Source organism: Sardina pilchardus, chromosome 18 (assembly GCF_963854185.1).
Source record: "Sardina pilchardus chromosome 18, fSarPil1.1, whole genome shotgun sequence".
NCBI classification, from domain to species: domain Eukaryota; kingdom Metazoa; phylum Chordata; class Actinopteri; order Clupeiformes; family Clupeidae; genus Sardina; species Sardina pilchardus.
The window spans coordinates 27136280-27152130 of record NC_085011.1 but is presented as its reverse complement, the minus strand read 5'-3'; the positions used below and the strand labels follow the sequence as shown (position 1 = coordinate 27152130).

The 15851-nt window shown below is 44.8% G+C and overlaps 1 protein-coding gene across 1 annotated transcript in view; it reads left to right on the top strand.

Annotated features, from left to right (window-relative positions):
- ppm1ba (protein phosphatase, Mg2+/Mn2+ dependent, 1Ba) overlaps positions 1-15542 on the top strand; it is a 32562-nt gene extending 17020 nt beyond the window's left edge. The window contains exons 2-6 of the mRNA XM_062519092.1: positions 4687-5596; positions 6785-6902; positions 8217-8328; positions 8661-8718; positions 13455-15542. Coding sequence (XP_062375076.1) covers positions 4703-5596; positions 6785-6902; positions 8217-8328; positions 8661-8718; positions 13455-13484 — 1212 coding nt within the window. The 5' untranslated portion in view covers positions 4687-4702 and the 3' untranslated portion in view covers positions 13485-15542. The remainder of the gene's footprint in view (positions 1-4686; positions 5597-6784; positions 6903-8216; positions 8329-8660; positions 8719-13454) is intronic.
- The last annotated feature ends 309 nt before the right edge of the window (positions 15543-15851 follow it).

Here is a 15851-nt window from a genome sequence, read left to right as displayed (position 1 = left end):
AAAACATACTGAAGACAACATAATGGAGCATTAATTCAGGCCAAACAGTGTTTTTGTAGTTAGGGTAGTTTTGAGATTGAGACGTCAGACATCATGAGATTGATTTTATACAGTCCTGTATAGAGGAGCCCACTCCAGAAACCAGTCTACCTTGAAGCGTACTCTAGAAACCAGTCTGGCCTTCATTACCCCAGGGTGGAGCAGCCACGTTTGACGTGTTTTTGTGTCAGAGATTATCGTCAGTCCCTATTGTCAAGTCTGCTTTGTTTTTTCCTATCATGTGATCTAAGAAAGCCACCAAGCTCAGTGCACTGGAAATCCATTCATAGTTTTAACTTTGTTGTTGTTGTTTTGTTTTTTTTTACCTCAAAGTAACAAAAAAGAAAAGCACAACACTGCTTACTTCACATATTGGGGCGGTTTATTGATGAACTGACAGGTTCAGTCAGTCGGACCTTCATCTTTAAACCTGTCCGGTTGTGTTAACAGGAGAACAAAGCATTCATCTTGGCTGTGTAGTGCAGCTATCATGCTGAATGATGATGCAATATCACAAATAGATATCGCTCCGCAGCGTTTGTGACGCAGGCTATTCTTGGCCATATGTAGCCTGATGTCCTTATGTGGCTGGGGTTTTGCTAAAGCAGCTTAAAGCTATTCCACTGATTTTAATGCGCACATGGTCTGGTCATGGAGACACTACTTGTTTGGTACAGTAGATAGCGAATTGCCACAATATCCCAACTATTAGACAAGGCTTATACATTGCTTTTGCAAAATTTCTTCTGCTATGAGGTTAATACATGGGGGGAGTTAATATTGTATTTATATGGTTTTGTTTCTTTTCACTTGCATAAAACACTGTCCTGCGGCTTATATGCAATGTAGCTAATGCACAGGGAATTACTGTACTGAAATGGGTGGAGTACCAGTACCTGGAGTCAGTGATACCTTGGTACATGTAAGGTCATGGTTTGACCTGCATTGGGGCTCTTTCCGTCAGGACCTGTCCAGGCTTGTGATTTTGTCGAGGGACAAGTTGCTTTGACGTATGTTTTATTGACATGATTTTTAAAAAAAAGATTCATGGTAATACAGGGCCAATGAGAGGTGCTAGTTAGGTTAGCAATTAGCATACGGTAAAATAGTAGAGCTTTCTTCCTTTAATCGCCATCATGGCCAGTTTAGGCTTGTGATGTTGTGTAAGGAGAATTTGGATTCTTCTATGACAGCGAACATGGGGTTGACTTGTCACATGAGCTAGATCAGAGTCGGAATGTCGTTCACAAAAGCACTTGAATATGCCTATTTGAAGCCCTTGACCTTATTCAAAATGCCAGTATCTACCAGCCACTGACACACACATATGATCAAATTCACCAGTCGCTCAACAGTTTTACTATTTTATGTCTGCGATCTTTCAGCTACTTTCATATTTTTCCAGCATTTGGTTGGTGTCTGGTGCAATTTCCAGTCTCTAGATTACTCCCGTTAACATAGGAGTGTTGTTTAGGTGAAGCGGTCACCCACATCACTACGGAAACGAACACCAGGAACAAAGAGTGCTGTGGGGGTCAGTGGGCTGTCGCCGTAACAACCAGCTTACGCTGTGTGCCCACTGCCTGCAATCTGTTCTGGAACTTTCTCCCCACTGCTTCAGAGCTTTCACATGGGGGTTATGAAAGAGAGAATGGCAACATGTTTTGGGGGCAAAAGTGTGTGTGCAGGTGTCTAGGAACCTTAACACACACACACACACACACACACACACACATGCACCTTGGATAGCTAGTAAGTAATTCTGTGTTATACTGCAGTTGTTCGAGGCTTGTAACTGTTACTGTTGTAGCAATTTTTAACTTCTGACAATAAAAAATCTTATGTGTGCATCCTAACGTTAGTTACTCAACTCAGAAGTTCAGAGACCTTGGTGCCTATGCTTTTGCTCGATTAGCCTGAGTCTTCTAGGTAGGCTACTGTACTTTTGTTTGAAAGTGTCCACTAAATAATTAAATGTGAACTGTAAATATAGTTAGCTCAGTGGTTAGTCTGCAGCGCCCTACTGATAGGTCAGGAGTTCACCAGACTCGGTGGGGAGAAAGATCTGGAACCCTCTTAGGTTGAGGGGGGCTGAACCTGATGGCAGCTTGAGGTGGGCGGAGAGTAGGTCTGATGAGAGCAAATCCCATGATCCCGCAGTGTGAGAAGTTTAAGCTCTGTTACAGGGAGCCTGCCAGTCTGCAGATCGACAATCAGACTCTCACTTTTAATGAATGTGTGCTGAAAACCTAGCAGAGAAAACACAGTTCACTCACAGTTGAAGGGTTGAAAAGTTGAAGGTTTTTTTTTTTTGCCTTTCAGTGCTAGTTTCTTTTTTTTCAAACACATTTGGTGTAAATTTGATTTGACGCATGCTTTCCCTCTTGTTTTTGCACTCCTTCCAACACACACACACACACACACACACACACACACACACACACACACACACACACACACACAAACTCTACAAGGCATGTGTCCCCTTTTGCTGAAACTTCCCCCAAGCCCTCTGCCTCCATCACTCTATAGTCACACCAAGTGCTTTTGACAACGCACATACCATTTTAAAGCGGTCATGTAGAAGGAATTTCTCACTGACACTTTGTGTATTTAATCCTTAGCTAAAGAAGCGAGTGAAAGTCCGTGTTGTATCCGAAAGAAAGAGAGAAAGGGGGGAAAAAGCGAAACCATGCAGTGTCAGGACACAAAGCACAGGCCGTGGCCTCACCTGCCCTGCGTGATGACGCCTGCTTTCTGGACAGCGTGTTTGTTTAGCCACGCTAACCTGCCCTGGCGGAACGGGAAAGAATAGCTGGTGTGTGTGCGAAAGAAAACCCAAAACCTGGATGACGGTGACGTAACATTGACTCGTCGTCTCGGAACATTAGCGGAAACATGCTCTTTGGCTACTGGAAAGCCAAGATGCAAGTGTGTTGCCTTTAAAGTTCTTGTGTCCTGTTTTTTCTTTTTTTGTGCTGCAAAATATATTCTCCTGAATGCAGCCTTACCATGCCATTGTTATTATAGGATGACTTCATTGAGAAAGCATTCACGGTCCACAAACATTCAGGACAGTGGCATTGAACTGAAGTGAAGGCATTAAGTTGAAAAGCACTAGAATTTTCTGCTACCATTATGTTGCTATAAAGCCATTTGTTTGGGTCCAGTAGAAGGCCTTGAGTAGTGTAGTTGTGTCTTAAAGTTCAGAGTGAAAAGTAGTGGAAGAGAATGAACTGCAGTTAATTATTTGTGTCGTGGTACCAGGTTGTGTGTTTCAAAACAAGGTGGATTAATGAACACAAGTGCACATTACAGTGCGAGGCTATAGCCATGCAACTTGGAAGGGATTTTTTTATAAGGTCAAGTCAATTCGATAATCTTAATATTGACTCAATATTGATTCTGAAGGGATATTTCAGTCACTATACCAATGTTGCTTTTATATGAAATGGATTTGATGTAATGATGTGGTTTTTTTTTTTCAAGGGATTAACATGGTGCATTATTATAACTGGTTATGCATACATTGACAGTTGTCCCCAAAGCAGTTCATCAACCATTCTTTATGCAGGGGAACTTTACTGAGCTTTAAGCTCTTTTCCAGCAATGCCCTGACAGGCTACAACAATCACAAAATAATACAAAATAAACAATGAACAAAAAGACAGATAACCCCAAAAACAAGTAAAAAGCAAAACAAAAACAAATTGTTACATTAATGTTCTTTTTATTCAGACTTCCACAGAAAATAACCTTTTCTGTCGTTGAGCATATTATTTTACCAGAATGTTCAAAACTACCCTGCTGAAGGGTTTTGCTGAATCAGAACCATCTCTAGTATCAGGTTACCAGGAAACTTGCTTGTCTTGCATCATGATTGGGAGATCTGGTCATGCCTTCCATGTATAGGACAATGTCTCTGCATTCAAACGGACTTGAAAGGCAACCTTCAAAGTGTTCCGAAACCAGACATGCATCTTGCACAAGGTCCTGTGTGGAAATAATGTAGATGCATCTTGTTTTGTTTTGTTTGTTGTGTTTTTTTTTTTTTTCGTCATGGCAACTCTGCTGGCGGAGGCTCGGCTGCTTTATGATGAGTCAGCAGACGGAGAGCCTGCAGTCCGAGCACAGAGCCGCACTCTGATCAGTCCAACGCTGGGGCATGGTGTGCACTGTAGACACTCTCGTCTCATTCTCGTCTCCCTCTCGTCTCCCTCTAGTCTCGGTGTGCTGTTAGGCTGAAGGCTTAGAGGCAGCCCTTGACGGGGCTCTGTGCGGGATGGTCACCTAAGGGCAGGATCAGTTCTCATGTGCCACTCTCACAACAGTGACAGATGGCTCTTAATATGAGAGAATGAATTGATTTGAATTGAATTGAATTGATGAATATGGCTTGAAGGGTTTATATGGTGATGAAGTTATATTGCTGCTTTATTTACACATCAGATATTCTCTCTTTCTCTTTCTCTTTTTATCTTTCTCTTTCTCACTCATCTTTCTCTTTCTCTCTCTCTTTCTTTGTCTATCTCTCTTTCTCCTCTTTCCTTCTTTCTTTCTCTCTCTCTCTGTGCCCAGGGTTCTGTCCATCCCTCATATATCTCCTCTCTCATGTGGTCTCCTCTTCTCCTCTCCCCTGTCCTGTAGGCTTCACCCTGAGCCAATGGGGGCGTTCCTGGACAAGCCGAAGACGGAGAAGCACAACGCCCGCGGCGAGGGCAACGGCCTGCGCTTCGGCCTGAGCAGCATGCAGGGCTGGCGCGTGGAGATGGAGGACGCGCACACGGCCGCGCTGGGCCTGCCGCACGGCCTGGACGACTGGTCCTTCTTCGGCGTTTACGACGGGCACGCCGGCTCGCGCGTCGCCAACTACTGCGCCAAGCACATCCTGGAGCACATCGTGGCGGGCGCCGGAGGGGCCGAGGAGCTCCGACGGGCGGGGGGAGGCCCGGCGTCGACGACGACCGGCGGACCCCCCTCGGCGCCGCCGCCCGAGCCGGCGTCCATCGAGGCGGTGAAGAAGGGCATCCGGGCGGGCTTCCTGGCCATCGACGAGCACATGCGCAGCTTCACCGACCTGCGCAACGGCATGGACCGCAGCGGCTCGACGGCGGTGGGCGTGCTGCTGTCGCCCGCGCACCTCTACTTCATCAACTGCGGCGACTCGCGCGCGCTCCTGTGCCGCCGCGGCCGCGTCTGCTTCTCCACGCTGGACCACAAGCCGTGCAACCCGCGCGAGAAGGAGCGCATCCAGAACGCCGGCGGCTCCGTCATGATCCAGCGGGTCAACGGCTCGCTGGCCGTGTCGCGCGCCCTCGGCGACTACGACTACAAGTGCGTGGACGGCAAGGGCCCCACGGAGCAGCTGGTGTCGCCCGAGCCCGAGGTGTTCGAGATCGCGCGCGCGCCCGAGGACGAGTTTGTGGTGCTGGCCTGCGACGGGATCTGGGACGTCATGAGCAACGAGGAACTGTGCGAGTTTGTGCGCTCGCGCCTCGAGGTCACCGGCGACCTGGAGCGCGCATGCAATGAGCTGGTGGACACCTGCCTACACAAGGTGTGTGTGTGTTTGTGTGTGCACATTTGTATGAGAATGCATGGGAAGAACTGTATTCAGCATGTCTGTGTCAGTTAGTTAGCTGTGTGTGTGGGCAGGCAGTACAGAAGTGAATACCTGTGTGTGTGTTCATGTGCATACCTGCATGTCTGTGTGTGTGTGTGTGTATGTGTGTGGGTGGGTGGGTGTGGGAGTAGCCTAGTTGTATTGAGTTTGCCAGTTGTTTGTCTGCTAGTCACTGCTTGTGTGTTGTTTGTTTCTTTGGTTGGCCTCTGTATGTTTGTGTTCCTATTGCTGCTTGTCAGTGTTGACTGGTTATCTTCTTTGTGTGTGTGTGTGCTCTTTCCTGCTTGTCAGTGTTCTTTGTGTGTGTGTGTGTGTGTGTGTGTGTGTGTGTGTGTGGTTGCAGGTCTGTGCGAACTAAGCTCAGCGGTTTATGTTTCACTTGCCATGTAGTTAATGAGTTTCTCATGTATAGATCACATACGTGATGTAGCTGCGCTTTTGCTTTCGTGTCCTGTGGTTTGTGCCTTTGCTTGTAGTTTTCTCAGCACTTTGTCTTATTGTCTAGACAGACTGCATTGCCTCTAGATATGTGTGTCTGTGTATGTATCTGTGTTGCCTGTTGATGGAGCAAAATAATTGATTTTTACTTTAGGAGCTATTAAGCATTTGCAGATGCTGCAGTTGGAGTTCTGATGTATGGATTGGAACACATCTGGGGCCTCAGCAATGCACATTCCATCTATACGTTGCTCTTTATGTTTAGAGAACAAAACACCAACATCTGCTTTGAGTTGCTGTCCTGCACACAACCCCAACAACACTTGTTCTTTCTCTCTCTCTCTCTCTCTGTCACACAACCCCCACCCCATCCCCTTCTCATCTCTCTCTTTTCTTTCGCTTTCTCACTCTCTCACTCTTTCCCCCATCCCCTACTCAATCTTTCTTCTTGTACTCTCTCTCTCTCTCTCTCCCTCCATGTCTCTCGCTCTCTCTCACACACACACACACACACTCTCTCATTCCACCCCTCCAACCCCATCCCCTGTCTGTCTCTCGCTCTCTCACCTTCTCTCCCTCCTCCTCTTCATCCCCTTCATCCCTCTCTTCCTTTTCTCTGTCTCTCTCTCCCACTCACGCTGTCTTGTCCTCCTGTTCTGTCTGTCTTTTGTCTTGGGGCTCCAGGGCAGTCGGGACAACATGAGCGTTGTTCTCGTGTGTTTGCCCAACTCACCCAAAGTGTCCGAGGAGGCCGTGAGGAGAGACGCCGAGCTGGACAAGCTTCTGGAGTCTCGCGTGGAAGGTGAGCACACACACACACACACACACACACACACACACACACACACACACACACACACACACACACACACACACACACACACACACACACACACACACACACACACACACACACACACACTTTAGCCATTTATTTATGTCCACATGGAGAAAAGTGGTGCTGGACACATATTAAAGATGCAATATAATACACAAACATCTGCCCCACTGAATAACTGCACATCCGCTATCTGCATGCTGGATGAGGCAGCAGCTAGCATCGCAACTCAGCAGCTTGTTAGGCTAGTCATAAGTCAGTATTAAGTTGCTAAGCATAGCAGTGAGCTTGTGTTTGGCTAAAGGTAAGTTAGCATTAGGGTTTGGTAAGAATGGCAAGCTAATGCTAAATCAGTTTTAGATTGTGCTGAGGGCTGGGCTAGCAAAAAATAAGTTAGCATGAATGTTTGGTGAGGATAGCGCATAGTGCTAGGTCAATGTTGAGCGCTAGGTCAGTGTTGAGTGCTAGGTCAGTGTTGAGTGCTAGGTCAGTGTTGAGTGCTAGTCAGTGCTGGGCCGGTTTTTGGTGAGCATAGCATGGATAGCGTTTAGCGCTAGGTCACTGATGGGCTGATGTTGGCCTGGTGTTTGGTGAGGATACCGCATAGTGCTAGGTTAGTGTTGAGCGCTAGGTCAGTGTTGGGCCGGTGTTTGTTGAGGGTAGCGCTTAGCGCTAGCTCAGTGTTGGGCCGGTGTTTGGTGAGGATAGCGCTTAGCGCTAGGTCAGTGTTGGGCCGGTGTTTGGTGAGGATAGTGCTTAGCGCTAGGTCAGTGTTGGCCTCTGCATGTGGCAGAGAGAATGGAGTTCTGCTGCTCTGGTGAGGAATGCACTGCAGGAACATCCAGCTGGCTCTCATCCCATGCTGTCCCACTGGGCAGCACACAGCCTCTCTGGGTTCACACACACACACACACACACACACCGACACACAGACTGGCAGTTCCCTTCTAACTTTCTCTCTCCCACTCCTCCTTTTTGTTTCTCTCATTTGGTCTTATTCCCTCCGTATTTTTTTTCTCTCTCTCTCGCTCACTCACACACACACACACACACACACACTCTCTAATGTTCACTTATTCTGTCACTACATATCTGCATGTCTGTGTCACACCCTTCCTTTTTTGGTTGTCTAGTTTGCGCAGGATCTCTCACTTTCCTTCACATGGAAGTTAAACTTGAGTCACAGTGTTGTGAGTGTATGTGTATGCTTTATTTAGCCACCTCTTATTCTCTCTCTCTCTCTCTCTCTCTCTCTCTTTCATTCTCTTCCTCTCACAGAGATTATTGAGAAGGCTGGAGAGGAGGGCATTCCTGATCTGGTGCATGTCATGAGAATTCTCGCCTCAGAAAATATACCCAACCTCCCACCAGGGGGAGGCCTCGCCAGCAAGTAAGACAGTATACACACACATGTAGATTCACACAAACACACATGAAGACATGCACACGATCCAAGTGCGTACTTCCCAGGCATTCCCACTACCTCAGAGTAAGCACCAGTAAAGGTTTCTGAAAAGATATTAAAACTTTCTGAAACTTGTGGAAAAATGAATCTGTGTAAGAATCATTTGTGTTCAAGAATATATTGCCCTCTGTTTGTCTCTTTGTCTCTCGTTCTCTCTCTCTCTCTCTCTCTCTCTCTCTCGCACACACACACACACACACACACACACACACACGCGCTCTCTCTCAAATATCTCTGTATATATACCTTCATTGCAGGCATGGTGTTATTGAAGCAGTGTACACTCGGCTGAATCCGCACAGGGAAGAGGATGGGGTAAGTGTTTGAGTGTGTCCATGTTTGTGTGTGTGAGTGTGTCCGTGTTTGTGTGTGTGATGTGTTCATGTTTGTGTGTGTGAGTGTGTCCATGTTTGTGTGTGTGATGTGTCCATGTTTGTGTGTGTGATGTGTCCATGTTTGTGCATGTGAGTGAGAGTAAGTGTGTCCTATGCTTGTGTGTATGAATGTGCCTATGTTTGTGTGTGTTTGTGTGTAGAAAGACACAGATGTCAGGTTTCCCACACTCTTGCTCATAGCAGTAGCTTGTGTCTATGGGCAGATTTGTGTGTGTGTGTGTAGACTCCAACCTTTGCAACTCCCCAGATCCTCCTTGTGTAGTTACATCATGCCATGAGACACCTGCTCCAGTCTGATGTACTGTATGGTCAATAGCCCATCACTCTCTGGCCTTAATCTCACACACGGCCCTTGGCAAGTCTGGCAGATTGAGGGGACTTAACCAACATTTTGAATGTATACAACTCTCATGTTCCTCCCCCACTACCAACGAGCACCCTCTCATCGAGTTTGTGCTTATTAGTGACTGCACGAACTGTGATTGACAGTCAGATCTGCTGATGATTATACAGCCCTGCACTTGGACCAGAAGAACCAGGATCATTGGATTTTTGCAAAACAAATGACAGGTTCTAGGAGTAGATAGAAGCGCAGGGTTTTCTCTAAAACCTGTTGATTTATGTTGTTCTTTCGGAGCATACTGTCAGTCTCAGTTAATATGATCAAAAACATGTTGCCCATGGCAGCTCTCGCATAAGGGCCTTAATCTCACACACAGGCCTTAAACGGCTCTTTCAGTTTCCTTACCTTTCCTTTCCTCTCTTTCCTCTCTTTGGACAGCTCTGTGTTCCACACTTCACTTCCTGCCTCTCTCTCTCTCTCTCTCTCTCTCTCTCTCTCTCTCACACACGCACACACACACACACACACACACACACATTTCTTGTTTCTCTTTGGAGCTGTGCGTTCCACACTTCCTCTTTCCCCCTTTTCTTACACTTCATAGTAAAAAAATCATCACTTTACAGTTAAGTATAAAGTAATTTTTTTTTGTATTATATAGCACATGTTTCATGCACACAGTGGCCCTTAAGGCACATAGTGAACACAAGCCCTGATTTCTTTTCTTTTTAAAATCAATTTCTAAAAATGTTGATTCAGTTATACTGACCAGCCCTTGTAGAAAATGTTTGGCTATAGATGGCAACGTTAAAGACGTTTACTGGCATGACTTTGTACCAGTATTCACCGGTATTATATTTTGATGCAGTCATATATTGTTACAAAATACTCATGGGAATTAAATAAACCTTTATTTGCAGTATCAGGGCACTGCCTGCTTTTGTTTGAGGGTGGAGGAGGGAGGCCATACACACAGTCAATGAGCTATAATGAATAGAAACACACACACACACTCAACTCTCAGAGCTTTATGGGTGTTCTTCTCAAATGTTAAGTGCGTAAACCCTTCTGCGTCTGAAGGTACATTTCTTACGGTGTTTTTAAATTACCTTGCAACTGTAATCTGATCATGTAAATGGTGTTGCCTTGAGTGTAGCAAACCCCCCCCCCCCCTTTTATTTTTTTTAGTATAAATGGTCTCATGATGATGATGTCATATCCTGTTAAAACATATCTGGATGTGTCATGTGTTGCATGATGGGAAGCCTGTTGAGAGCGATCATCATGTGATCCAACCCCACATGAAGTCGCTGTAGTGGAAAACCTTAGTGCTGCTAAGAATGCAAACTGTGGCACTGATAGCGTGTTTTGTATCTATTAGCAAAATATGTGTGTCTAGATGTGTGTTTGTGTGTGTGTGTGTATATGTATGAGTTTGATGAGACTGAATCGTTGATGTCAAAGCAGGACATCTCTGTGGTCGTTTGCTACAGTCTGAGGTCCTGTGTGTGTATGTGTGTGTGTTCTGTGTGTATCAGAACACACTGAAATGACTGATACCTGCATCCCCTCCCATGTTGTTCCTCCCCTATCCTCTATTCGGGAAGTCTCAGATAGTCACACAAACACCCACACAGACTATAATAAAGCTAGGTTTTGGTCACTGGCATTTTCTAACTTTGTGTATGTTCATTCCTTAATTAACGCAGCCCTCCTGTTTTGTTTGGTAAGTTTGATAGAAAATTTCCTTGACCCGCCGCTGGGACGTAAACCCCCCCTCCCACATGAGGCCATCACAGTGACCACTAGTTCATTATAGTGACCACTAGCCCATTATGCAGTAATTTCCTGTGTATTAGCCACATTGTGTATAAGCCGCAGGACAGTATTTTAATGCAAGTTATAAGAAACAACACCATATTAATAGCATGTTAACTGCCCCCGTGTATTAACCGCATAGCTGAAGAAATTTTGCAAAATCAATTCGTAAGCCGCGGCTAATAGTTGGGAAATTACGGTAGTGACACACTAGTCCATCAGACCACTAGATCACAAGGCCATTATAGTGCATAGTCTTCACTCTCTTTAAGCTTTAATTGAGTGTAATCAATCTCAGAAACTCAGATTGAGGGTTGGAGTTGTTGTAGATCCAAGCCCCTAGATAATCGGACTTGATTAGTGGTGAGACTCGTTTGTAGCTAACTAGCGCTAGTGCTGACTAGCTGACTTCTGATCAGTTGGAATAAGGCCTTTGAGCCAGGCTGTTGGAGTAAAACATTCACATTATTATATAAGATATACAAATTTACATGCATTTGAAACATACAACCTATAGAGAAGATAGATATCTTAGAGTGACAAATGCTTCCATTGAAGGTGCAGTCAGCGATTGTATGCAATTTCAAACCCGTAACATTTTTGTCACAGCCAGTAATCATTTCCTCACCATCCGCTAGATTCCCAGCCTTTGAGTACCCGGTAAAAAACTGTCTCTGTAGGCAGCCCAGGCTCCGCAAACTGGGAAAACCGAAGGGAGCGGTGAACTACCTCTCTGGTGTTTTTCGTTTGGTCCTTGGTTAAAAAAATGTTTGTACATTTATTTATTTATTCGGCACATTCAGCGATGAGCATAAAGAGAAGGGATTTGTCATTATAGTCATTCAGTAGATTAGTCTGTCTCTTGTATAGTTCACAGTTGCATGTCTGCACTCAGAAGGAAACATAGAAGACTAGTTTCTGCATTGAGACCTCATTTGATTGTGCCTTACTTGATGTGATGTGATGTGATGTGATGTGACGTGGTGGAAACTGAAGAAGAATGCAAGATGCAGCAAGACTGGCCCCAAAGTTGGACTTTGTTTGACTAGTTTCTTCAGGTTGTATGGCAGCAGAGTTTTTTTGTTTTCAAATGTGTACAGTAAGGTTGTTTGCACTGTGATGAACAGAACTGAGGAATGACTATAAATTCACTAGAGCTTGAGCTCACACTCTACTTGGATAATCCTCCGACAGAGATTTTGCAGCTGTTTAAAGGCTGGACAGTTTCTTCAAGTTTTTGCTTCACCTCAACTAAGCCCAACCCTTAACACCAGCTTAAATCATAAATTGTTAAGAGTGTGTCTTTTTTGCTAGGCCTATATGGTCATGAGATACAGTAAAGGCCTTCCCTACCAGTTCCTACTTGCCTGATGCAGATCTGTTGAGATGGACACGTTGCCTTTTGAGAATAAATAAAATATTTTTTGGAGCCCATCTACAGTGTGCAGACGATCCCCTTCTGGCTCTGTTAACAGAGTGTCAACAGATAGTGTATCAGTATGAGTGTCTGTAGGCAGCCTGTAGGGGATCATCCAAGTAAAGTGTGACCAGCATGATGGCTGATGGTTTGCTTTCTATCATAAATTATCCCAACAGACATGGATAGGTCAGGAGATTAAGCTCATGTTGCCGCCATTCATTAACATCTTTGAGTATGTCCATGGTGTGTCTGTGTGTGTGTGCGCGTGCGAAAGAGAGGCTCAGGTCCACAGATTAATAGACTTTTTTCTTTCATTTTCTTATATAATTTCTGTGATTTATAAAAGCAATAAAGGGGAACACATCCATACCTTAGCATGAGTGCTGCTATTGTACATGAACAAGAGCAAATCTTTTGAAGACTAGTCTCAAAATCCTATCTTTATAAGGGCATGTGGTGAGAAAAGACCAGGTATTAAATGGTGTGTAATCAGAGAGAGAACTTTGCAGCCTGGATGAACCCAGACAAAAACCTGTCAGCAAATTTTAATTCGCTCTGCAGGTCCATCTGCGAAGGAGCCCATTGACACCTGCTTCTGAATTTGCTGTTTTACTGCTGCCACGGGCATAATCAGAAGTGAAATAAAATTTACTGTAAATCTGTTGATTAAAGATTTACCAAATGATTATATAAGTGCAGCGATCATATCTTTCTTGTTAATGAAAGTTTTAAATGCAGTTGGTTTAGTCCAGTTTGCTGCTAGTAGTGCTGCTGTTTAAAATACATATTCCTGGTTTTTAAAATACATATTCCTGGGTATTTGGCCATTCAGAAACAGATGACCAACCTGGAAAGCAAATTCCAATGTACCAACAGGTCTGTTTGGTCAGCTAAGAACTCTATGGAAGGTGACAGAGCTGCTCTGATTCCATCTGCCTGTAGTGCGCTAAGGGGGTGGGGGGCAATAACAACAACAAAACATTATTAAACAAGTGACGCTCTTCAATTTTCTGTATCAAACTCTCTCTCACTTTACACCACCCTATACACAATGTGTCTCACTCTCTTTCCTCAGATTGGAGCAGACCTGGAGGACCCCTGGTAGCTGTCCAGAGTGATTGCCTGTCTCCCTCCCCCCACCCCCAGGACTTCTTTTTACAGAAGACATCTTTGCCTCACCTTCTGTCTTGTTTTCCGTTTTTTATGATACCAAGAGATCAATTGGACCAGATATAAAACATTCAAAATGTTTTTTTTGTTGTTCTTTTTCTTTGAAACACAACACACAATCCAAAGGATTGCAACACTTTTTCTTTTTTCTATGAATGGGCTGGAGAAAAAAATGAAAACCCTCAAAGGAACTTTGGTGTTTTTGGAAAACTCTTGTTCGTGAATAAGAAAAAAAACACTCACACACACACACACACACACACACACACACACACACACACACACACACACACACACACACACACACACACACACACACACACACACACACACACACACACACACACACACACACACACACACACACACACACACACACACACACACACACACACACACACACAGATACACATAGCACACCATAGGAAGGCAGTAAAATTCTTTTTTTACTGCAGTTTTTTTCTGTTGTTGTAATCGTTCTCCCGTGGTTACTGTTGCCGTTGGTTTTCTTGTTTATGAATATTGATGATGACGATGATGATGATGATGATGATTATGATGATGAGGACATTTGTGATGAAAATGATCGTATAGACACTGGGCCTGATGCAAGCTGTCTGTGGTGCCTTCTGTATAACGACGGGGTTAAGCCAACCAATCAGGGCCAAGCAACTTTGCCCCTTAGAACACGTGGTTTGGACAGACGGGGGAAGAGGGGGCCATGGGGCAGGGGGTGGGGGGTCTCTCTACTCCTAGTACACCCTCCCACCATCACCCATCCCCACATGGATCGTGGATTGAGGTGGAAGCTCGGACTGACCCCCGCTCCACCCCACCGGCCTCCTGGAATCACATGGGCTTGCGTCTGAGTGCAGGGCCCCGACAAGCGTGTGTTGGTGAATATGACTGGCTGAGTTTAACCTGCCATGTTTGGGGTTGATTACTGCGTGCTGTGATTTGCACCCCCCCCCCCCCCCCCCCCACACACACACACACACATTCACCTTCTACCCCCAGTGCACCCCCACCCCACCCGTAACAGACATTGAAAAAAAAGAGAAGTGAACATTTTGATTTGTTTGTTTTTTTCCCGCATACACACTGCCTCAGCTTGCTAAGGATTCACAGCCTCTTTCAATCTCCTCGTGTGTGTCATTAAGCTTTTTAATCCTGCTGGTTAAGAGAGTATAGAATATATGAATATATATATAAAAACAATATATATATTTTTAAGTTACCAGTTTTTGATTTCCTGTTCTGTTTTGGTCTCTTCTACGATGACTGACGTGGCCTACTGTGTGTAAAGGAACTGAGCGTTGATGACCAGGTGACTCTTAAGAATGAGCTCTGGAAACTTGTGGACACAATAAGCTTTGTGCCATTTGTATGTATGTGCGTGCATGTGTGAGTTTGTGTGTGTGTGTGTTTGTATGTGTCAGAGAGAGAGACTGGGTAGATGAGAGAGTGTGTGTAGTGTGTTGGTAATTTCTCTCTGTGTGAGTGAGATGGAGTGCAAACCTGCCGCTCGGGAACTATGGGTATGTTGTGCTAGAAGGAGCCGTGGACTCCCTACAAAGCCACACCCATTTCCAACGCCTCCTCCCTCTCTCTTTCCCTCCATCCATCTCTCTCTGTCCTCTTTAGCTTTCCTTACAATGCAGAAATGGACTCTTGCAACAACCTGCCTTTATTTTTTCTCTCTCTTCGCTCAGAGTATATTGTACAACTGTGTGATTTCTTTGTTTCCTTGTTTTTTTGTTTTTGTTTTGGTTAGCCAGGCTAAATAAGAAATAGCTTTATGATGAATTCACTCTTATTTCCAGATGCAGCATTGTCATGTAACCTTGAATGTTCAGATGCGTTTCCAGCTCTTCGCAGCTCTCAGTGACACCACACCGAAATCATGAGTAACATGAATAAAAAAAAAGACAAAATAAAAAAAACAAAAGCTATGAACCTCTGCTGAAAAAAAATAAAGATTTAGTGAAACCTGCTCTTACCCTCTTCATCTAATTTCTGCCAACAGATTTATGGATGGTGTCAGATCCACACACACACTCAGAGGCATGCACTCAACTCACTCAAGGCCATCAATTACCAAGATAGTTAATGATTAATTCAGTAGACAACAACTCGTACATTTGAACTGATATACTGTTGCTGTCCCATTCCCCACATAGCCCTGGGTTCAAGGGTATACACATTAATGTGTGCCATTTGGGGTTCTATACAATTGCATATTTCTATTATGTTGGGGTTTTGTGTTTGAAACGTGTAGTCAGTGCATCTGTAGCCTGTACCT